This window comes from Porites lutea, chromosome 8, assembly GCF_958299795.1.
Source record: "Porites lutea chromosome 8, jaPorLute2.1, whole genome shotgun sequence".
Classification (NCBI taxonomy): Eukaryota; Metazoa; Cnidaria; class Anthozoa; order Scleractinia; family Poritidae; genus Porites; species Porites lutea.
Window position 1 is genome coordinate 2,019,642 of NC_133208.1, and position 23,857 is coordinate 2,043,498.

At 40.1% G+C, this 23,857-nt stretch overlaps 3 protein-coding genes and 1 pseudogene across 3 annotated transcripts; 3 read left to right on the forward strand and 1 right to left on the reverse strand.

Moving 5' to 3' along the window:
* Window positions 1–909: 909 nt before the first annotated feature.
* On the reverse strand, window positions 910–7,044 carry LOC140945841 (extended synaptotagmin-3-like). The gene is made up of 3 exons (XM_073394884.1): window positions 5,099–7,044; window positions 2,025–2,261; window positions 910–1,391 (listed from the first exon to the last, which is right to left on the reverse strand). Exons 1-3 carry the CDS (start codon window positions 6,799–6,801, stop codon window positions 1,013–1,015), a joined length of 2,319 nt encoding a protein of 772 aa, XP_073250985.1. The 5' UTR covers window positions 6,802–7,044; the 3' UTR covers window positions 910–1,012.
* Window positions 7,045–9,989: 2,945 nt separating this feature from the next.
* LOC140946331 (extended synaptotagmin-2-A-like) lies at window positions 9,990–12,456 on the forward strand. Its single transcript, XM_073395430.1, has one exon. The coding sequence runs from the start codon at window positions 10,011–10,013 to the stop codon at window positions 11,187–11,189; it is 1,179 nt and encodes a 392-aa protein (XP_073251531.1). The 5' UTR covers window positions 9,990–10,010; the 3' UTR covers window positions 11,190–12,456.
* Window positions 12,457–15,775: 3,319 nt separating this feature from the next.
* LOC140946433 (pantetheinase pseudogene) lies at window positions 15,776–17,557 on the forward strand (annotated as a pseudogene).
* A 2,937-nt stretch (window positions 17,558–20,494) lies between these two features.
* Window positions 20,495–22,980, forward strand: LOC140946745 (collagen triple helix repeat-containing protein 1-like). The gene is made up of 3 exons (XM_073395851.1): window positions 20,495–20,563; window positions 21,507–21,866; window positions 22,545–22,980. The coding sequence occupies exons 1-3, from the start codon at window positions 20,495–20,497 to the stop codon at window positions 22,911–22,913; spliced, it is 798 nt and encodes a 265-aa protein (XP_073251952.1). The 3' UTR covers window positions 22,914–22,980.
* The last annotated feature ends 877 nt before the right edge of the window (window positions 22,981–23,857 follow it).

Below are 23,857 nucleotides of genomic sequence, written 5' to 3' on the forward strand. Positions count from 1 at the left end.
GAAATACCTACACGTGAAAATTACAAACCTTTTGCGGGTAGCAGTATAAACAAATAGTAGCATGATTTGTACGTGATATTTGGCATACCGGTAAATACCACTAGTGATATTTCAAAATTCTCTCAAATTACGTATAACAATTTAGAAATATCACTCGTGGTATTTATGCCAAATATCGCTACAAATCATGCTATTACCTATACTAATAGCAAAGGTCTGTTCGGTGATAGTAAGGTCACCTACAGAACCAAAAGAGGGATATACCATCCAAAACATTCATTGTGGTTAGCCGTGGTTTTGGCTTTCTGAAACCCCACGAGGATGTTGCTGTTTAAGGACAAGCCACACTTAAATCAGTGGCTTTACCCCACAAATTGCTCCTGTGAAGCTATAAAGAAGATCTCAAACAAATTTCATCGGGACGTACTAGACATAATAATATTTTGTTTTGGTGATTTTTGCAGGCCTACCATTAAAACTCGCCCAAATTTTACAAGCTTCAATTTATGTTCATATTTGTCATCAGTAACAAGAGACGACAGAAACTGAACGATTCTTTTTGGAATTCTATTGGTGTGAAGACGCGTTTTAGCTTCTTCAAAAGATAGCAGCTAGAGTAACATGGCCCTTTTAAGAACCACTCTAAGTAAATTTCATTTCAAAATCTTAGACAAGGCCGCCTCTATTTAAACTGTGGGGAGATAAAAAGGGGAAATAAAACCCGTGCAAGAAAAAAGTTGCCTAAGGCGATAAGGAAGCTTTGTCTAATCATGGAATGAAGTAGGGTTACGAAATTGAGTGAGTAGTGCAAAGTTTATTCCCCGACGGGTGAAAGGCTCCTTTCCCTGAAAGGGAGAGGTTAAGAATATTTTGCACCCCCCCCCCCCCCTCCCCCGCCCTAAGCCACCCTAATTAATGAAAGCCCCCTAAAATTTGGCCTTATCACAAGTCAAAGGTAAGATGTTAAAATTCAGCTATTCTTAAAGTCCAACAAGACCCTGTTAGTGTCTGGTCAAAACGTAAGGCTAAACTTTCTCAACTCGCAAGTGACGTCACAGCCGTCAGAAAGTGCCTTTTGAGACAAATCCACAACCGCTGTCCCGATTAAACGATTCCGCGCTCGCCCAATTTTGAATCCTCGAACACTCTTTACAGCGACATCTATCTGCATGGTTCGTAGCTGATCAAGGCCAACGATGTACTCGAAAGTCTCGTTTAACACTCCGTTTAATGTTCCTGACAGCTCCTTGGTAACTCGCCGGGTGCGTTTGGAACGGTCTGGCAGCAAGTACAGACGGATCAGCGGATTGGTCTTGCTGGCCGGGTCAGGTGACACAAGATCTTTGCAGCTTTTGACAGTGACGTAAAGACGGTTCTTTAAAAGGCTATACCTGAAAACAAGAGGACGTAAAGGCTTGCTGAAAGGAATAACAGAAAAAAAAATTCACCGAAGAAAAGTTTAGCTAGTGTTCGATTTTCATTGCAGTGTTTGAACATCAACAATTTTCGCTAAAACGACCAGAAGGTAACGTCATTGCGAGAGATAAATTGAAAAGATCGGGAAGGAGGGAGGGGTGGCTGGGCTGAATGACGCACTATAGAGCCGACCATTTAACTTTTGAGGGAAAGAGGGGTGGGTGATTTCAGAGAAAAAAATATCCTGTAAAATATATTCACTCCATATTGACTCTTGACATTCTTTTTCGCGGCTTTATGACTGAGAAAATGACATGAAAAATTTCTGGTTCAGTGATCTATTAATATTTAAAAGACGGTACATTTACAGGAATTAGGGGTACCATTTGTCCATAAAAGGTATACGAAATGGGTACCTTTCAGTCAAAAATGGTGTATAAACAGGGTAAGGGGTTGGACCTCGGGGCTGAGTACCCACTCCGGGGTGATTAATCCCGCCATCTATCAAGCCTAAAGGAGAGTTTGAGCGTACCGAGCAAATTTTTTAACACGCCCCTCCTTCCCATAATACCGAAATGAGCTTCCTCACAAGCAAATAAACCACTTACTTCAAATGAAGATCGATGTGCCCTTTGCTGGACAGGTCTTCTGTCGAGTCCTGGTAGCTGCCAGTACCATATACACTTCCGTCGTACACACTTCCGGCATCTGAATCTTTATCGTGTTCGTCTTTCACTTCTGGTTGTTCATCTGCACTCACTCCGTTTATGACAACTTTTGGTATTATTATGGGCTGCGACACGGGCTGGGTTCCAGAGTCAACTTCTGTGAGTTTACTTTTCGAACTACAACAAGCAAATTGTTATTATTATGGACATCATGTCTTGATTTCCCTAAGCTTTTTGTGTCGGAGTCACAAAAACAATCTTAGCTAATAATAATTGGATAATTCGTCTTTTACAGCTCTTTGAATCTGAGGATGAAATCCTATGGTGTTACCATTCAAATGAAACATCTTTTGCAGGTCGTTTGCGTGGTAGGATTTATTTCATATGATTTTACGACACGAAACTTGACATTTTTTGTGACTTTTTTTGCTCTGTCACCATTACGAGTGTACTCTGGTTAAGGAAGTCAAGCCTCCAAAACATCTCTGTCCGTTTCTTATTTGCCACTAGCCTGCAGACGGACTAAAGAAAGACCCTTGAAAGTAACGTGGTTCCTAGCGTCCTCTCCTTTACTCGTCCCTTTTCTCGCTCAAGGGAAAAAGCTAGCTGGAAAAGACCCGCTGGGAAAGAGGTCGCCTTTAAGGTTGGTTCCACGACTGAACAAAAGTAGTCGTGACTAATCATTTCCAAAATTCGGCTTTTAGGACTGCACTGATCAAGACCTAGTTCGAGGAAGTGTTCATAACATTTACCAAAGTCTTGACATTAATACGAGGCAAACCTCATTTGCACGTCTTAGTAGACAAAAGAATATTTAATCCCTGGCCCTTACAAGCCCAAACCCTTTTTCCTGTCCTTTATGAGAGACCTGTTTATAACTGGGCGGGTCCAGGGCCACTTCACATTTCTCACTCAAATGTTACGTTTAGACATCCCGAGCGCTCGATAGAGAATCTCTGACATTAAGAACATTTCTTGCATTTTTTTCATCACCGGAACATTGCAAGAAGAAACACTTATTTCTTCTTTCTTCACTCATTTTCGTTTTCTGCTTCAACGATCATAATGATGAAAAAAATTGCCAGAAAATTACCTCCCAGGGTATAAAAGTAAGGAGGTGTTTGTCCGCTAGATTGTTACGTAATTTTCCTAGTCTCACATCGCTTATCAAAGCTATAATTAGCGAAAGCAGCCTCGCAAAGCAGAGTTAGTGCTTGTTATCATTAGCGCATCAATGAAAAGTTAAAACATTTCTATACATGAACAGATTGCGGGTTATGTTTTCAAGGCATAGCACCATCAGAGTAGAGAAAAATCTGCATGAGAAGAGGGCAAGTTTTTTTTTAAAAGAAAAGCAGGCAATCACGTTACACGAAATAACTGTTTGCACGAGTTACACAACGATATTAGAGCGAGCAAACACGCAAGTGGACGGAAAATCACCTCCCTCGTTTCGCGTTTACTCGCGAGAAGATTTTCGCGCGCGTTTCTCTCGCACTATTCCCTTTGAGACGAATATAATATCTTAAATCTGGCATGACAAGTTGACCTTAATTTTTGAAATTTGAAATTTTTTGAAAAAAAATTCACGTGTGTACTTCACCTTTAGCCTGTGTACAGACGTCCCCCCTCCCCAGAAAAAATCGGGAGAAGAGATTTTTTTCTGAGGGAGGGGGGACGTCTGTACACAGGCTACTCAGCGTCCATTTCTCTATGCAAACAATGTATTTCGCGCCCGTTTTCTCCAGAAAGCTCCGCAAGAATAGTTTTAATTATCCCATTAAAGTTAAGGCCAAGACAAAGCGACAAGAATGGGAAGTTCAATTAATTTAATGAGGATTTCATTACAGTAAGACTCTACAGATCAACTATGCAATTAGCTCTTCAACATTTAAGCTTGGTTACAAGATCTTACAGCTTCAATGGTTTTGTTATAAAGGTCCATTAACTGCTGGTTTGCAGCTTACGTCACGGCGGGCATGATGTTGCTGAGAAAGCATTTCCCTCCGTCGAGAACAAGAGCCTTCCCTTGTCACTCATTCATTTTGTTTGTTTGTTTGTTTGAGACAAATTCTGCCAAAAAATTGTCATGTTTTGACCTCAAACATGGCCGCCTTGTCACGTGGTTGCAAACCAAGAATAGCAAAAAGAAGAATACCGTATTTATTCGAATAAGCGCCCAATCTTGAATTAGCGCCCACGTCGAATAAGCGCCCATCCTAAAGGCAGAAAAAGTTAATAAGCGCCCACCCCCTACTTCTCCCAATCAAACTGAAATAAGCGCTCACCCCACCCCACCCATTTGAGTGAATAAATTCTAATAAGAGACTTCCCCGAGGACGGAGTCTTCTTCAGAGTATTTTACCGAAACCTTGCTGGGTTACTTCTTCGCGTTTTGTTTTTAGCATTTATTGTTTTGTTACAAAATAAACATAAATCACTTGCTGAAAATGGTGAAAATTTAATAAGCGCCCAGCCTCGAATAAGCGCCCACTCTCAAGGTCCAAAAATTTAATAAGCGCCCAGGGCGGTTAATCGAATAAATACGGTAAATACAAATTTAACCCACAATTTAATTAACTGCCAATTTGAAATTTAAATAATTTCACTCTAGCAGAATCCCAGTCCGAAAGTACAAACAGTAACTTTAAATACGTTCTTGACACAATGAAAAGTTGCTCATAACTAAAAAAATAGAAAAAGATTGCTAGGCATATTTCTTCTGGTAAAATTCGAACAAAACGGTAAATTTTTTGAGAAATATAAATGCACTGACTGTATGTCGATTTTTTGTCATTTATGATCGAGTTTGTTTCGAAGTGTATCATAAAGTAAACTGCAAGGAAAAAATGTCAACGACAAAAAGTATCGTCTTAGTTAGCAGTGTAATACAAAATTGTATGAAAATATTAAATGCTATCTGTTACAAAGTATTTTGGAAATTTCATTAATTGTGTCACTTTTTAATGACAAATAGTATTGAAAGAGAGAAAAAAGTTCCATCATTGGTTTACCTCGTTTTAGTCTGGCTTGATTTGAGAATCCTCAGAGTGAATCGGCATGTCAAGGTACTCTTTTCTCCGGATTTCTCCAGCGGGAACGCCTCTTCCACGGCCAAACCTTCCTTGTTCAGTAGCTTACAGATACTGAAGGACATTCGGCCCAGCAATTTAGTACCCTTGGCTTCGATGACTTTCACTTCCGCTTCCTGTACCTCGGGATCGCCCACGAAGAAGCGCAGAGCATGTTTCCACTCTGTTTTCTCTCCAGTGCACTGGAAGGTCTGAAGGGTGGACTTTCCTACAGTGATCTCACAGTAAATGCTGCGAAGGGTGTCCGTCTTTCCACTGGTAACTGGAAGGGCCGCTGCTGAGATGGGCTTGACAATGAGGGCCGCTACAGACAGGCCCTTCTCCGGGGGTGGTGCCAGATCAGAGGATGAGGAACTTAAAGGGAACCACAGAAGCTGAAGGTGGATTCTGCCCTGTTTTACTCCCTCCAAAGGAAGCCAGAGATCTCTTGATCCCGTCTCCACTGTAGACTTAATGTCGGTATCTATGGTGCCAATCTTGCTGTCTTTACACGAAGTGTCTTCATCGTAGATAACTGCTTCTATCTGCTGCCCTTCGCGGTTGTCTACGAACGCTTCAAAGGTCTCGTTCCACTCGGGATTGAGGTCATTCTTGACGACTTTGGTACGGAAGCTTTGAGCTCCAACGCGAACTATAGCATAAGGATCTGATTTTCCCTTCTTCAACAGACCTATGTCCTTGGCGATCAAGTTCTTCGCCTCTACGACTTTCACACGAAGAACGCCTTCGGGGATCGGGTATTGCAGATCGCTGCCGTCCACACCAGCGGCGAGAGGAATAGCGATTCGGTTCGGTAGCACAACGAAGGAAGCAATGACATCATCTGTGATTCGGCGCAGAGAGCTCTTGAGCCCGGGAAGATCTAGAACGTTCAGCAAATTTGTCAAGTCGAATTTCAGCTTGGGTCGATTCAGGAAAAACACAGTTACTCCACCTATAGGGTTGTATTCAGAAACCAGAGGCTTGAAAATTACTCTCAAAACTCCGCGCAGCTCGATATTTGACAAACCTAGCTTGACATTTTTAACTGCCAGCTTGATTGTCGCGTCGCCATTGTAGCATAAATCCATGTCGAAGATAAACTCAGACTTCTTGTGGTCGGCCTTAGTGTCGTAAGACTTCACATTCGCCACGTGCGGAGGCCTGTTTCCAAGGTCGATTGTTTCGAAATACAGCGTGTTCAAGGCCTTGGGCATGTTTTTTTGCATTTCGGGTTCGACGCTTTCTTTCAAGATTTTGTAGACCATCCCATCGACGTAAGGCCACATTTGATCAATGATGCTGTTAACCCACTCGGCTTGCTCTTTTTCAGGAAAATAAACCCACGAAGGTAGATTTTCCATTTTGTCGATAAACGAGGACTTAAGTGCCTTCTCCATGCGCTGTCTTCGCTTGTTCTTCTCCTCCATCTGATACTCCCAGCTCACAAAGATCATAAGAATCATGATAATCCAAGCGAAGCTGAAGTGAAAATGGCCGACCAGCCACAGCGACATGGAGAGAGCGAAAAACAGCAGTAACTCTTTCCTTTGATCGGCGGACATGTGCCGTAAGTTATGCCATATTCTCTTGTGAGCTGGTTTAGGAGCGGCTGTTGTCGCTTGAACGCTAGGGCTGTCCGCCATCTTTCAAACTAACTTCTCCAAAATCTGATTTATTTGTAGAAAGTTCTCGCTCTTAGCTACTGGATTGGCTATCAACCAGACTTCAACAATTTTCCAAACAGGGGCAAACCACATAAATCAGCTGGCCAAGCCAGGCGTGTTGAAAATTTAGGCACTTGTTGCAGCAAGAATTTACAGCAGAGAGCAAATTATCTCGCTGTAGACGCCTACTACACGCTTTCCAAGCTAAGTTTAGACAAGAAAAACACTCGCGATATTTGTTCAAGGGTCAAATCAACACTATTGTTTTTTCCGAAATAAATATTTTAATTAGCCAATCAGCGTACGTATCTATCTTGATTAGTTAAACATTAAGTGACACGTCGATTCATTTGAATTTCAATTTTATACGAAACTCACTGACCCGTTTCAACTTACAAAAAAAAAATCTGTGCATTTTTTTAGGAAAATTTGTAATTATCCAGCTAAACGTTTTGAAATGCTAGAATGGTTCCTAAAGTATTTGTTATAATGACACAAAAGAGAGGCTGTTACAAGGTATCACCCAGAGCCCAACTGCGGAAATAACTGCATGGAACTGGACTTATCTTTAATTCGACGTGACAGATTTTAGACAAGAAACAGCCCAGAATCTTCTTAACCAAAAAATTTAACCTAACTGACAAGGGAAAAAACGTAAACAGTTTAATTCATAAGCCAAAAAAGAAAAAAAAAAAAAAGACTGGGAAATAATTTCTAACGGATCTTATGATCTATAATTAATGGCAAAAACAGTACTATTCACCGGAGCCTATTCCCGGGGGGGGGGGGGGGGGTACTCCCGCGAATTTTCGATAGGGGTGTGCCGCGAAGGTTCGTGAACCCTAACCCTATTTAAGGACTAAGAAAGCGAAAACTGATACCCTTTTTAAGGCCCAAAGCCGAAAAATGACACCTTATTCAAGGAAAAAACAAAATTAATTAATAATGTGGCTTGAAGAGGCGTTACGTGTATTTACCCGCTTAACGGCTATTAAACCTCTCTTGCAAAATCATTTCGTTAATACTTAAGCGGATACAGGCGGGCGTTTTCACACTCCAGTATTAGATAATACAATAAAGCTACCCTATCTAAGGACCACACCAGGGACACAGAAACAAAAGGGTAAAAAAAGATACCCTATTTAAGGACCGAGAATCTCAAAAACCATACCCTATTCCGCGGCACGTACCTATATAGCCCATATATGGGAGTACCCCCCCGGGAGCCTATTTTCCTGCCATTCACCCTTGAGCTCCAGGGAACGAGCTTATCAGTGAAAAATTACGCTAGGTAACCTGCATAGTAATCCACTCCTAAAATTTTATGCTCCTTTTTACGAAAGCCCAAGGTGGACCTTCAGATTTCGCCCCCATGTAGGGGAATCCGGATTGGGCTGCTGGGATTCCGGAATCCGGGATAATTTTGATTGTGGATCTGGAATCCTGGACTTTGGAATCCGGAATACAACCCAATAAATCGGCGTCCCGCTAATGATTGAACTTGGGAATCCAGAATCCAGAATCCAGTACCTTGAATCCTCGGCGTGGAGTCCATGCACCTTTCTTCAGCTATCCCTTATTCACTACCTGTTCCTTCGCTTTGTCTTCTTATGTTTTTAGTTTCTTTGTTTATCTTTTAAAAGTTCAATCTCGACTCCAGAGTTTTTCTCTATTGCGCATGACAACGGACGAAAAGAGCTGAGTCAAAGCATCTGGGGGTGAGATTGTCGTCAAGTTTCCAGGTACGCACATGCGCACTGGTGTACAGTTAACTACCCCCTGCTGTTTGTTTTAGGTCGGGTACGTCACGGCAGTCTTCACGCAGTCTCAGAAAAGACTGTAAGAAAAACCAGAAAACCGCTCGTTAATTGAAATGAGCGTAACGCGCTCAAGACCAAAGACAAAACAATATTATTCTGATTTCTTACGAAAAATGATACAGTCAAACTTCGTTAGCAGGGACACTGAAGGGCCGTAGAAAGTGTCCGTATTAAACGAGTTGAAATTAGAGAAAATTTGAGAGCTTGCTTATTACGGGGACATGGTAAAATGTTCGTAATTACGATGTAACCGTAAAGCGGGGTTCGACTATAATTTGTTCAGTGCATCTTGGTAAAAGTAAGATGTAAGACCACATAAATACAAAACAGTGTTATGAAACTGTGCGGGAAAGAAGACGAAAATGAATTGCTGAATAATTGTCGCACTGGCGCTGGTCACCGTTCTTACAAATCAAACATTAGATTATATTTACGTTTCCGCCCGTCTAGGTAAGACCCTTATACAAGTCTTATTCTGGTTTGTTTGTCGAAAAACTTAACCCAAAATATATCTGGCTAAACACTAATACGCGGACAACATCCATACTGAATTTAAAGAAATATCAATTTTTTCTTTGTAAAGAACAATGAAAATAAGAATTTACATGGAAAATTAGTGCTTACTTTTAGCATAAGAGTTTAATGGTTTGAATTAATTTTCTTAGAAAAAGTGGGAAAAAATGAACATGGCCACATGCTGTAATTTCTTCCAAAATGTTTAAACTAAAAGACTTTTGCTAACCGTTTATACTAGGTTTTTATAAAGGCGTATTATCAGCATTTTAAATAAAAACAGAATTTTTATCCAACAAAAAACAGACGCTTATTAATAATTAATCAGGCTATAAACTGAATGGAAATGATTCTTGCTGATCTCTACTTTTCTGACTTAATTGAAGTTATGACCACAACTGGAGACCAATGAATCAAAACAGTTTCGTGATTGGTTGACTTGCGAAATAAAACCATTGTAGTCAATAGGCTGTTTTGGGCCACATCTGCAATCCAGGCGAATAAAATTAAAAATACAAATTATGAATATATGCAAATACGACGCTTTTCAAGCGATCGAGTCTTTTTTCAAAAAAGCTTATCATTGTTGGCACAATCTCTAATTCTGAGGAAGAAGCGTGCGGGCAATTTCTGTGGTAAGAATGATACCATTTTAGGCTGATATACGTAGTATTTTTCAATGTTTTATAAACAGTTTCCTCACCCAATATCGCAACTACACCTTACAGCTTTACTAGATTGATTTATTCCGGTCCTTAAGAGAGACTTTGAATTACAATTTCATCGCTTTCTGTGAAATAAGTGATTTTCTGCTTGGTCTGTTTATAGAGTGGAAAAAAGAAGGGAGCAATTGTCATGGCAGACGAGGCTCACAGCTCGATCTCAAGCAAAATATTTCAAATCATTTTAAGAAGAGATCGACGAAAATACCTTATTTGTTTTATCATCGCTTCCATGCTGTGGCTACTTGGGGCATGGAATATTAGCTTTGCGTGGATTATTTTATTTGTTTTTGGGCATGTGTTTGGAGAATACCGCTCAGCCTTCAGTAAACAGAAACGACGAAACTTCCGCGAAGTTGCAGATGAGATGAATCTGTCCAAGTTCAAATCATTTTCCGTAGCCGCAAAGTATTTATCTCAAAGCGAGAGCGCAACATGGCTGAATAACATTGTTAATAGATTGTGGCCCTCTATCGAGGCAATGACGCGAAATATTATCAAAGAAACCATAGAGCCCGAGATTCAAAAGAACCTTCCAGCTGCGTTAAAGACTTTGTATTTTGAGAAGATTGAGCTCGGTGAAAAAGCACCGTTTATTGGAAATATAAAAACGTATTCGGGAAATGGTACCGCTGCGCCTTCAGAATTTGTAATAGACGCTGATTTGTCGTACCATGGCGATGCACAAGTTAAGCTATCCGTCAAAAATGTAAAACTGGGAATTTCCAACTTCCAACTTCACGGGCCACTTAGAATTATTCTTAAACCACTTTTGTCAGATGGAATCGTGGTTGGCGGAATAACTGTCTTTTTTCTCAAGAGACCAAAGATTTCTTTCAATTTGACAAATTTGCTAAATGTTTTAGATATTCCAGGATTGAAGAAAACTCTACGCGGTATCGTTGATGACGTCATCGCCAGCTTTGTTGTCTTGCCCAATAGAATTGTGATTCCTCTGGCGGAAAGTGTGGACGCCGGAGACCTGAAGTACCCAATCCCCGAAGGACTTCTGCGCGTCCAGATTCTGGAAGCGCGGGAACTGGTGAAGTCCGATTTTTCGCTGATTGGAAAGGGATCTCCAGATCCTTACGCCGTTTTGCAAGTAGGAGCTCAAACATTTCGCACAGAAACCAAGAAAAACCAGTCTAATCCTAAATGGGACGAGACATTTGAGGCATTTGTAGACAATTCTAAAGGGCAGGAATTGGAAATTTATCTCTATGACCATGATCTAGCCTCAAAAGATTCCAAGATCGGCAACATTGACATAAAAATCCGTTCTGTTGTGGAAGAGGGTATGCAGGACATCTGACTGCCTTTGGAAAAAGCGAAACAGGGAAAAGTTCATTTACGACTGGAGTGGTTTTCTCTTAGCAACGATCCACTTCATTTTAGATATACCAAAGAAAATGAAAGCGTGGCCGTGCTGATTGTGAAGCTGATCAAGGCACAGAATCTTCCAAGCTGCAAGAGTTCTGTGTTGGCCAGAAAAGTTTATTGTAGAGTGGCAGTGAGTAATAGAACGCTTTCTAGCTTTTGTGCGCAGGCGCAAGGCGACGAGTTTGAATGGCAGCAATCACTCTTATTCTTACTAACCGATCCACACGAAGAAGTCCTTATTGAGGTAATGGAAGGTAGTCACTGCTTGGGTTTTATGGTATTCACTGTTCGTAAGCTCATTGAACAGCCCGACATGTCACTTGAGAATTCCTTCCAGCTGCGTAGTACTTCCGATGAAACCGGAACCGGAACTGTCGAATGCAAGCTATCCCTGCGTGCTTTGAAGGCAGCAGACACAATCGCTGAACCAAATTTCTTGCAGATTGGTCAAAAATTCAATGCTTGTTACGACGAAGAAGGTATTCTACAGCGCCAGGACACTCCGACTCTGATTTCGGAAGTAGCTGGTCAAGATTATCCTACGACTTCCAGTAACAGCAACGAATCAACTGAGAAGACTTCCACTTCCGGTTCCACTTCCAGTTCCCGTTCCAGTTGTGAGTCCTCTCCAAGTGGAAGCATAGCAGATGACAAATCAAACGAGCAAAGTACTGAAGGCTCAAACTACGATTATCTATCCCGAGGGGAGGTGTCTTTGAAATTAATTTACGATCATCGACGAAACCGACTCCTGGTTACAATTTTAACCGTCAAAAACCTTTCATCAGCAGAGCCGGTTTCTAAAACGAACACCTATGTTCAAGTTAATCTGATACCTTCTCGCTCTAAGAAATCGATACGCAAGACCTGTTCCTATCCCGGCAGCCTTCATCCCGTTTTTAATGAGACCTTTGATTACGTTATCGGCCTTGATCAGCTGGCTGACAAAAAACTGCACGTGGCTGTCAAGAACGAAAAGATCGTGCAGTTGCCAGGGAAACGACGTGACATTATTGGGGCTACCTCTATAAACCTTTGTGAACTGGATTTGTCTGCTGGCGTAACTATGAACTGCGAGATAACTAATTGAAAGCTTTTGTCGGAGGGCAACCTCTCGTCTCCAGGGCTTTTTGGCCAGAGAGGAGAAATTAGTTAAAGAATACCAAATGTGGTAAACTGACAAAGAAGGCGCGCTTACAGTGCGGCCACTCAGGAAACTGGGGCACTGGAAAAAAGATTGTCCAATGACAGCAATTTCTCAAAACAAAAGATTTTCGAGTTCTTTTGCAAACGGAACAATAAAATTCAAGTATACTGTAATTATGTAACCGTGGAAAGCTTTGAACCGTTTAACTTACCTAACCTCGACTCAGGAAACATCCCTCAAGTTTATGAATGTTATCGGCCCGTTTGCAAAAAAAAAAAAAAAAAAAAAGGGGCATCTTTTGTTTTCATAAAACGTTATGACTGGACAATCTTCTTCCAAGCGTCCCGGCTTGAGTATTCGCACTGTTAAGAGCTTTTAGCCAGTCTAGAGATGAGACTGGAAAGAAGTTATCAAAGACTCCTCAGCGGAGCAAACCTTAAAATCATGATTACTACGTAGAAAAACAGACGAAAAAACATGAAACATGGTTCTTCCAAAAGAGATATAAGAATTGAAAGTGCCGGCTTGTGTATTAGTGGTAATAGCAATAAAGTATTGAAATTAGGTAGAGAGGACTCCTCTATCAGAATTACTTGTGAATTAAGGCAAACCCAAAACGACAAACCAATGAGGTTCAGCCGGATCTCTAGAGTAGACCTAGATCAATAAAATCTTGAGACCAAGTTTTAAAATTAAAACAGTAAACTGATCCTTTCGGCAGGAAGACTGATAGAAAAAATTAGAAAGAAAGCAAAAATATAATTTGGTGAATTGTATTTGTCTCCTCTATGCCTACTGTACCAAAAGTTGGTGGGTGCATATATGTCAGACATGACATTATGCTTAGAAACTACCAGTGAGTAATAAACGATAATACAGGTCACTTTTACTGCGAAAGTTGCATTTTTTGTACCTTTTTGTTGCTTACAGTTTTATTTTCTCCTTGGCCTTCGCCTACTAAGCTGTAAAGTCTTTACCAAAACCCTCGAAAGTTTATTCTTCTCTTCCTACGATGAAACTTGGTTTTATTATTTAGTTAATTTTTTTATTGAGTTTACGTTCAGTAATATCCTACTATGTAATCATGTATCTTCTTTTTTTTTTTTCTCTTTTTCCTTCTTCTGTATTTTTGCTACCACTTGAATGTAAATGTGTTACAATAAAGCATTGAATAATAATAATAATAATAATAATAATAATAATAATAATAATAATAATAATAATAATAATAACAATTTTTTGATGTTTAAATTTTCATACCTGCTTCCGCTCTCTATGATGGAACCACCAAGCCATGAAAATAACTTTAATTTAGTCGTTGGGCGTCTTAATGGAGGTCCAGGTTATCTAGCTCAAAGTTATAGCGGAGCTCTCGCGCGCGAAGAGCGCGCAGCAGAGCGTCATGGGTAATAAAATTTGGTAAACTATCCATCGAAGCCAGAGAATTTTGGTTCTGAGAAAATCGTCCGTACGTACGTCCACCCCTTCATGGCAGTCGGGGTGAAATTTTGTATTTCAAGTACGCGCGCGTTTCGGCAGTAAATCGCATAGCCACCCAAACTTTTAGAGATAAAAAACAACAACAATGAAGCCGATTCTTTCTTTCGACTTAATTTTAAAGTCTACATTGGTGTGGATAACAGAGAAAAAGCTAGAGCCAGCGATAAACAAAGGAGACCAATTTCGTTTGAAGAATAACACGAAAATTTTATAGCGGCTGTGAGAAAATGAGAAATGCTAGCGGTCACCAAGGTAAAAAAGACCGTCGGTAAAAAAAAGTGAACAGGACCATGTTACTGGGAAGTTTCTGGAAGTTTCATGTTGTCGTCTTGCAAAACAACGGCAAAGAAATGTACAAAAAAAGTGTGCTGCACGTGCAAACTTGTTTTTTTATGCTAATTAGACCTACTATTTTTTGTTGTTTTTTTTCAGTTTCGCTGTTTTCTTTGCCGTCGCCGCTTGGTTAGCATTACACGATTTTAAATTTGTTTCAGTAAACCACAGATATTAACGAGAGCTTTTTCAGGGGCACCCAACGAGAATATAGTTCAAAACCACTTAAACATAGCATTGTTGAACGTATTTTAGTATTTAAACGGTAGATATAGGCATATTTTTATCCCCTAATAATATTTCATCTGTTCGGATTTCCTAGCTGAAAGTCTAGTGATCCGAAAATTATAGGGATCAAAACTTGCCTTTTCGAAAATTTCAGCCCGAAAAAAGACTCCCGAAAATTCTAAGTGACCTTTTTAGGGTAAAAATCCGTTGAAAATGGTTATACTATTTTTGGGGGGTTCGAAAATCCTAGGAGAGGTAGGCAAGCAAAAAATTTTACAACAAATGTTCCGAAAATTCTACATCTCAGATCGTCTTGCGAACAGATGTTTTCCAAAAATTGTCGTTGGGTGCCCCTGCTTTTTAGACTTCTGGTATATGAAAAGGTAGAACTAGATTTCACGAGCTGAAGCTTCATTCTTCCAAGGGTCGAGGGGTGTTTCAATCAAAATCAGAGAGAGTAATCAGACTGATCACTTTTAAGAAGATTCGCATCAAACACGGAGTAAACAAACTGAATTCTGTAAAGCTGATCGTACTACGTGAAAATTAAATTTGCAAGACAACAACACAACACCGAAAGAACCCAAAACAGAGCGGGATAGTAGCCGTAGACAGCTGTTTCGCTCTTTTTTAGGGCTTGTCAGTACGGCGCAAGGAACAGATAGGCTAAGTGCTGTAAAATTCCCGCACACTCTGTTTTAGAGCCCTGACATTAGGGCCATTTATACGAGGAAAAATAAGACGCGTCTTACATAAGACGCGTCTTAAATAAGACGCGAACTGTCCGGCCATTTATACCAGCATGTCTTATCTAATAAGACGCGTCTTAGCTAAGCCGCGTCTTATTTTAGACGAAATGTGCCGTTTATACGGACAGTTCGCGTCTTATTTAAGACTTGTCTTATGTAAGACGCGTCTTAAAGACGCGTCTTAATTTTCCTCGTATAAATGGCCCTATTGAGCTCGAACACTCACAGAATCACGCCATATCACGTGTGCCCGAGAGGGCAAGAGTCCAAGTGTCACGTTGATGTCTCACTCACCGCTCACAAAGAAAATATAGGATGGACAAAACCAACATGGACTTATCTTGAGTGTGTGTGTTCGTGTTTTATTTATTTTTGTCAATATTTTTTTTGTTTTGTTTTGTTTTGGTTTTTTCCTTCTGGAGCAATTTGAAAAAACGTTTTGGGAAGTTCTGATCTCAGATCATATGTATACCCTGGTAACCCCGCCCTGCCTCTCATAGAACTTGGGTGGCCTGTGTTCTTCCCCGTGAAACGCCTGGTCGTTTTCATGTTTACTCTTTCGACTTGCAGAGTCATGATGTTGCGATCAAGCTTGCTTTTGTGCGCTGCTGCTGTTTTTGCTCTTTGCTTTACGTCGTGCACATCAAAAGACGTTTATTCCGCTGCAGTCTACGAGCATGTTACATTCTTTGTCTTTGAAAACAGATCGTTTACTCGCCAAGAGGCCTTGGACATAATGAAGAAAAACTTAGTCGTTTTCGACGCGAAGGCGAAGGAAGCAAAATCTCAAGGGGCTGACATAATCGTTTTTCCCGAAGATGGACTCTATGGTTTTGACTTCACTCGCGAACACATCCTTCCTTTTCTGGAGATTATTCCGATCCCTACCCAGCTACAGAAAAGCTGGAATCCATGCCAAGACCCCAATCGCTTTGCAAACACCGAGGTCCTGAGGGAGTTGAGCTGCATCGCCCGTAACTCGTCTATTGTAGTGGTCGCTAACATGGGGGATGTTCAGTATTGTAAGAAATCGGATCCACACTGTCCCAAGGATGGCAGATACCAGTTTAACACTGATGTAGTGTTCGAGTCAGACGGGACATTGCTCGCCAAGTACCACAAACAGCATCTATTTCATGAAAACCAGTTCAACACCCCATTGGAAGCAGAAATCGTTACTTTTGAGACTTCCTTCGGGGTTAAATTTGGGGTGTTCACTTGTTTTGATATGCTGTTTCATGATCCAGCGATCGCGCTTGTTGAGAAATATGGCATTCGCAATATTGTGTTTCCAACAGCCTGGATGGATGGCTTCCCCATCTTGGCTTCCATAGAATATCAACAGGCTTGGTCAAGATCGACATGTGTCAATCTGCTGGCAGCCAATCAGCATCAGCCCCTTGCAGATATGGTAGGAAGTGGAATTTATTCTTGCGGAGAACCTTTGTCTTATGTTTATGACATGAAGACGTATCAGGGCCATCTTTTGGTTGCCAAACTGCCAAATCTGGATCTGTCACATCCAGAGCAGTGTATTGAACCAAAATGCCAATCAGCTAAAACCTCATTGAAATCTGTTGAAAGTAGCTTCAAACAGCCAGCATTACCCTTGCAAACCAACAGTAAAACATTTTATTCTAAGTTACTAAATGACATTTACACTTTTGTGAAACTTGAGTCTTCTGAGGGCAATGTATCGGTTTGCTCTGACAATTTCTGCTGTCATGCAAGTTACTCCGTGGACAGTCAACAACCTTTCGAAGATGAATTGTTTGCATTGGGGGCTTTCAGTGGCCATCATAATCCAGAAAAGTATTTTATCCAAGTTTGTGCCGTGGTAAAATGTTCCAGCATGCAGGAATATTCTTGTGGCTCACCTGTTTTTACTGCTACAACAATGTTCAACTCATTTACAGTAATGGGGGATTTTTCATCTCAGGCTCATGTGTTCCCTGCAGTTCTTTCAAGCGATGTTGAGCTAATCTCGCCTAAAGTCTCTTCATGGTCTGGGCCTCAAATGTATGTGCCATCTTTCAAAAAACCCCTGGTGTCAGCTGTTTTGTTTGGGCGAATTTATGAATTAGACATTACTGAACAGTGATAAAAAACTCTTAGTATATCAGTGGATCATCACCACTATAACGTTTTCAAGAAAGTGGATCTCTGCAGAAAGTAATTTCAAAGTTTTTCAGACTCAAAAATGTATTTTTTCTTTGAGGGATGGAATTTTATATTATCACTTGAGCTTTTTTAGGTTCTCCCATACATTAAGAAGTATTGAGCCATGTCAGCACTATTCCTGGCTGTCCTGCAAAAGGTTTATTTCTTTCAGTAATTTTTTTTGACAAAATAGACCTATCCTTTACCAATTTCAATGTATGTTTTCATCAAATAAATGGTAAATAAGGGAAAGGACGGGGATGTGGTACAATAGTGTTTAGCTATTATTTCTCTAAAACTAGGCTTCTTCAGTATCTCCCTAAAAATACCAATAGTAAGTAATGGTAACAGGACTGACTGGAGTCCAATTTGGTCTGTAATCATACGAGTGATTAAAAAAATGGGATGACCATGTAGTGGGAGTCTGATTTGTTTAATCACAAGTATGATTACAGACCGAATTGGACAACACAAATTTCTGGTACCAATTAATCATAACTTAAACAAAATATGTGATATATAAGGCTCTTTTTAAAATCAAAACACAAGAACTTCCAAGATTTTTTTTGCTAGCACTGAAAAAGAAAAAGCCATGAAAGTGCACGCGTGATGGCGGGTACTGTCTAATTACTGCTTAGGCATGATGCGTACTGTCCTTTTAAACTGGCCTATTAAGGCTGAATTCAGGGCAGTTTATAACCAATCACATTTGAGAATTTTGTTATAGATATGATTATAATAATAATAATAATAATAATAATAATAATAATAATAATAATAATAATAATAAATAGTATATATTCAGCCAGAAAGTATCTATATGTACATTATTAAATCAGGAGCAGAAACTAACTAACTGTGGTTAAAAACTGTGTTTAGAACTGTTACATTACTACACTTTACTTCGCTCTATTAAAATAGTGAAGGTCTGTTTGGAAAAAGACCCAAAACTGGTACAAAATTTGATTGCAGCAGGTAGGGAGTTGAAAAGTTTGGACGCACAGTCCTGGAACGGCGGTATCACTAGGTTTATTGTCTCACAAGAGCGTAGCGTCCTAAAGTGGCTAATAGTTTCTAAGTTCACATTTCTTTTCCAGTTTTCATGGTACAAAGCGTTAAAAGGATGCTGTAGCTTAAAGCAAGCGTTCGTGAGCGCGCACTAAGCATACGAAGGGGTCAAACGAAGATATCTGCCGCCGCTTTGATAGTCTGAGTTACCTAGGGTCGAAGGATGCGACTGACATTTCAGACTACCACTTAGAGGTTTTTTTCACAGTTTCGCGGATACCGTGGGATCTCCCTCCAAATAAAATACTCCGCTTTCTTAGCTGTCAAGAACGTCAAAAGACTATCGAGAATATTTGGAGCCAACATGATGGAAATTAAGGTCGCGGAAATTAACGCTCCTCTTAATTAATGGCGCGGAAATTCGCTTTTTTAAAATATACGCGACCTAAATTATTGCGAATTTCCAAAATTCGCGTTATTTCATGAAGCGTTTATTTTCTGTTGTAAGGTAGTATCTCAGACATCTATTTACTTCTATTTACTTTGCTTACCACGTTCTATTTGACTAACTGTATTTGACGTTTGCGTGATTGTACCTCGAAGATAAGCCGAAGTGAAAACAACGCTCTCACGCTTTCAAACCATCCCAGCTTGCTATCTGCGCGTTGTTTAACAAAAAAATGTTACAAAGTTAAATAAACTTAGGCAAACTGTGCTTTTTTGATTATTTTTTTTTATAGATTTACTTTTCTGTATTATTATCGTTTTCATTTTATATGTATTTTGTTCTCCGCACCTTCGATTTTTTTTGGTACGTCTCGTACCGTGCGTACAGGTAACTACGCCTCTGCTCTTGTATAATTGTAAGTGTTAAGAAAAACCAATGGTATTACTGTAATTGTTGGCAGTTGTTGATTCAAAATGTTCTTTCGCTATTTGAGAAAAACTACAGCACCTAACGTTAACGCTTGCGGCATGTCACGTTTGAAACAATCTTGTGCCCTGGGCTTTCCCTTAAAAATGGGAATACCGGGAAAAGCCCTGGAGACCTGTTGCTTTAAATGCCGAGGAAGACATGCGGCCGGTGTACTCCTGAGAGTTCGAAGAATTTGATTCTTCTGAGTATTTGTTATTCTATCACATTCACTTTAGCCTAGGTCTGATTGTCAGCTTGTTCAAATATTATGCATATTTTTCCTGTAATTATCTATGCTCAGCGTCTTCTTACGTAATCGTGATTGTCAATTTTCGTAACTCCTTTAGCTCTATTGTTGTCTTCAGCTAAGTATAAAAATTTCCTTCTTCGCCCATGAAAATCAGTCGTTGTATTCCGAGTGGCTGCGTTCAGATCTTGTAAGTATGGTTTTCCTGTATTTTTTGCCTCGTATTTTTCGATTTGTTGCGCATTTAAGTTTTTTCTTTTGCCAAACTTTTTCCAATTTGCGTTTATTTGAATTCTGTATTTTCCCTTGTTAAAATATGTTCCTCGTGGTGAATCGTTAAGTAATGAACGAGTTCAATCTGTACTTGGAGTTTGATTAGAGTAGCATAAAACTTTCCCCATTTCTCGGCAAAAGTTTTAGACGGACGGGTAACTATTAATATCATGTTTTTGGGATTCATTTTGGAGAGGTAGAACAATCCGACAACTCATTCACTGTTTTTTATCCGAAATGAAGCGCTTTAGTAATGCGACTTCTCTTGAAACTTTATTCTATTTACAAAATGTTTGTCCATCCACACGTATCCAGCAATTTTTGAAAACAGAGATCCTTTCCGTTTTAGCCTTTTGTCCACACGAAAACGGCGCACTTGGCACCATACTGACACAGTTTTTAAAAAACGATCCGAGAACGGAGTTTTGCGAGCATCATCCTTGATTCATCGTTTACTTGTGGACGGACGAAAAACGGAGGTTTTCGAAATCGATGATGCCATACATCATATTCTACTTGCATTACACATTCTCGGTCTGGGATGTTATCGTATCTCCATCGTTTCAGCGTTTTCATCTGCTTTTTGTTTTGTTTCGTTTCAAGTATTTTTACTCAACACAATTCAATTCACAGGGTTTTGATCTTGCTATTCTGTTTAAAGAGACCATTGGCCATAATGTTATGTTTGGTGCTGTTATTGCTGATCCCTTTGTGTTTCGCAAATGATGAAATCAGTAACAATGAGGTGAGTTGGTTTAATTAAATTTTAAGAGCTGCAGACGTTCTTTTTTACGTGGTGATTGGTAGGAAGTTAATTGCGTGCAATTACCTATAGTAAGTGCATGAAATAAATTAACGAAAGTATTACATGTGAGAAAAAGTGTTACATGTGAGAAAAAGACAATACAGTCATACCCCGTTAATACGACCACTGAAGGGGCAAACACTTTCTAATTAAAGTCGCTCACAGCCTATAAATTACTGCATAACTAACTTGATGCCAAAATAGTCTTGAAATGGACGTCTACATATATATCATCCTATCCGTGATTCTGTAGGGCTAGGAACATCGACATGTTGTCAACTGAAGGGTTTTATTTTCAAAAAAAAGAAAGGTCTATAATTACAGCACGCAGTTGATAATGAAGTGCCCGCGTCAGCAATATTGCCTTTCTATGAGAGTTTGTTGATTGGGCAGGAAGCAAGTGTCCGTTTTTCTTATTACTGTGTGTTCGTACCAAGCAGGTTGAATTTAAAGAAAATGTAAAGGCATTACGGTGGGACAAACAAAACTGTCCGTAATAGAGCTAGGTGTACGTATAAGTAATAAATAAATAAATAAATAACAAATATTCACCGAAGTGGAGGTGGCTAGTGGTGAATTTACTGAGCCGCGAAGGCACTGGATATCCGGAGGTTGAGTAGCCAATCAGATCGAGCGGGCGAAAAACACTATCCAGTTTTAGTATATACTAAATATAAACACATTTATTTCAATATGCTAACCACACACAACAAAAGCTGGTTTCCAGGTAGGGCGTCGACGAACACGCATTGCAAACAAACAGAGGCAAATGGAAGCAAATATTACTGAATCAGGTGACCGTAAAGGAATGCGGGGTTCGAAGCCCTGTGCTTCCAAAACAATAAACGATGCATTTTTCTTTTTATTTCTTCGTTTCATTTAGAGTAACCCTAAGCAGATCCTAAAAAATGACTCCTGTAAATACACTTCGTGTTGTGCAGCTGGAGTTCCCGGCATCCCTGGAATCCCGGGACCCGCGGGTCCAGCGGGACTACCTGGAAATAATGGACCTCAAGGACAAAAGGGTGCACGTGGATACAAAGGTGAACCAGGTTCTCCTGGAACTCAAGGCCCCGTTGGCACCAAGGGACCACAAGGACCCTCGGGAAAAGCTGGAACAAAGGGTGATACAGGCGCTCGAGGTCCCGAAGGTCCAAAAGGGGTTCCGGGACCGTTAGTACGTAATTGGAAACAGTGCGTTTTTCCGAAACTGGCCGATGGCAAGGACACTGGATTGATTAAGGTAAAAGCTAAGAGGGCACTACAACAGAAATTCGTACTTCTCGACTGTCACTTAAGTATTCCAGTTTTTTTCTTAATTCAGTTCTATAGGGAATACTTTTATATTTTTGTGTCCTTTTAAACATGCAAGTCAAACCGTACGAAAAATTCTAAACTTTTGTTAACATATTTTTTCCGGAAACCAAAATCGTTACGATGAAAGTTTCGAATGTAAAACCACAGGAATTTGTTTACAGATGCAAAACGAAACTTAAAAAAACTCACCGCCTTTCCTTGGTGCTGTTGGCAGCATAATAAACAGTAGCATATGAAAGCCCAGTGCTGCTGAAGGGCCATCGTTTCATTATGGCCATATTCATAGCTTCATTTTATAAGTAACAATACAGGAGTTTGTACAGATGCAGGGCTTTAAATAACCTTGTACTGCTGACAGCATCATAAACAGTACCATGTGAACTGAGTCTAGTGCTGCTGAAGAGGTACTGGATATTTGAATGATTCAAAAGTTAGTACCACCTTTTACAGGATAAGAAACAAAACCACCGGAAAGTACAGCCCAATAGCTATCCGAAGCCTGAAACTGTAACATCACAGGATTTCGTCCAGAGGCTCTGCAGAGAGAATTTCGTCTTTACACCGCCGTCATTGTTGTTTCTGTTTGTTTTTTTTTTTTCAACAGGATTGTGTTTTCGAGAAGAGGTCAGACAGCACAAGTCTGCGCGTCTACTGGAGCGGCCAACTCCGCATCTATAACTGCGACGCTTGTTGCAGGCGATGGTATTTCACTTTTAATGGTGCAGAATGCTCGACACCAGCAGCTATTGATGCTACAGTCTATATGTATAAAGGATCTGGCAGCAGAAAAGATAATTTGCACCGCCCACGTCACGTTGAAGGTGTCTGTGATAAAATCCACAAAGGAAAGGTGCGCGTGGGATTCTGGGTTGGCAACTGCGCAGGGTATGGAAATGCTGATGCGTACACAGGCTGGAACTCAGTGTCCCGGATTTATGTGGAAGAAATGCCTCCCCCGCAAGCTGAAAATTAAAGGAGTGGACTCAAATGTTCGGGAGTTTTGGAAAATTCAGGGTGCTTGATAGAGATTCAACCATAAACAGAAAAAAATTTCTCGTAACTTGTAGTTTTGAGATGCTAAGCCAGCAGAGTAAAGAACATTCAGATATCTGACAAACTGTAATCCAAACCTGCACTAGCAAATAAAAGGTAGTTTAATTTATAAATGAGTGTGGTGTGTCGATACGTTTAAGGTGCACTCTCCCATGATGAGATCAGGTCACTCACTGTAAAGCACCGCATAAAACAATAATTAAAACAATAGAAAATTTCGATTATTGCAGGTACGGCTCTAAGAGCATTAACGTGACAGCAGCTTGGCGTAGTACAGGGCAGCAACTGCATGTGGTTATTCTTTTGCTTAGTGATAACAAAATTAGACTGAAATTAAAGGAGCTGTGTCACAAAATTTATTACATTTCAAACAGTGAGAACTGCCACCAGATTGAGTGAAACATAAAAATACCCGCCAAAAACATTTAAAAAAGCAAGGATGGATAGACTTTTTCAGAAAATTAAAACGGATTGCAGTTGGGGTCTTTGAAAACGTGTTAGCCTAACAGTTCTTCAAATTACATTCATCTTGTGTGCTTGCAACCATTTCATATGATGCTTTTGGAGAGATGTTTGTTTTTCAAGAAGCTGTAATGTTGTTAGTTTCAAGTAAATTCCTTGCTAGCGTTAACTTCCTTAGCAAATTAAGACGCGTTACTGGTAATATAAACCCAACCAAATATAGACAGCCGTGAAACAGCCCCTTTAAATTACCTTAAGTTTCCTCGTGCTTCAATCGGACACCATCGAAACTGAATCTTTTCAGACAATTTTCCTTGCCCAAAACTTTAACGCAGCTTTTATAAAGCGCTACACTTGCAAAAGATCATAGTCATGATTATAGTCTTGTATCAGTTCGACTCG

Bases quoted from the DNA above. Each gene is read 5' to 3' on its own strand.
- LOC140945841 (XM_073394884.1), bottom strand. From the start codon at position 6,801: ATGGCGGACAGCCCTAGCGTTCAAGCGACAACAGCCGCTCCTAAACCA. The intron at 2,262-5,098 runs GTAAACCAATGA...TGCTTGTTGTAG, and splicing joins TCAAGCCAGACTAAAACGAG to TTCGAAAAGTAAACTCACAG. The intron at 1,392-2,024 runs GTAAGTGGTTTA...TCTTGTTTTCAG, and splicing joins CACATCGATCTTCATTTGAA to GTATAGCCTTTTAAAGAACC.
- LOC140946331 (XM_073395430.1), top strand. From the start codon at position 10,011: ATGGCAGACGAGGCTCACAGCTCGATCTCAAGCAAAATATTTCAAATC.
- LOC140946745 (XM_073395851.1), top strand. From the start codon at position 20,495: ATGTTATGTTTGGTGCTGTTATTGCTGATCCCTTTGTGTTTCGCAAAT. The intron at 20,564-21,506 runs GTGAGTTGGTTT...CGTTTCATTTAG, and splicing joins ATGAAATCAGTAACAATGAG to AGTAACCCTAAGCAGATCCT. The intron at 21,867-22,544 runs GTAAAAGCTAAG...TTTTTTCAACAG, and splicing joins AGGACACTGGATTGATTAAG to GATTGTGTTTTCGAGAAGAG.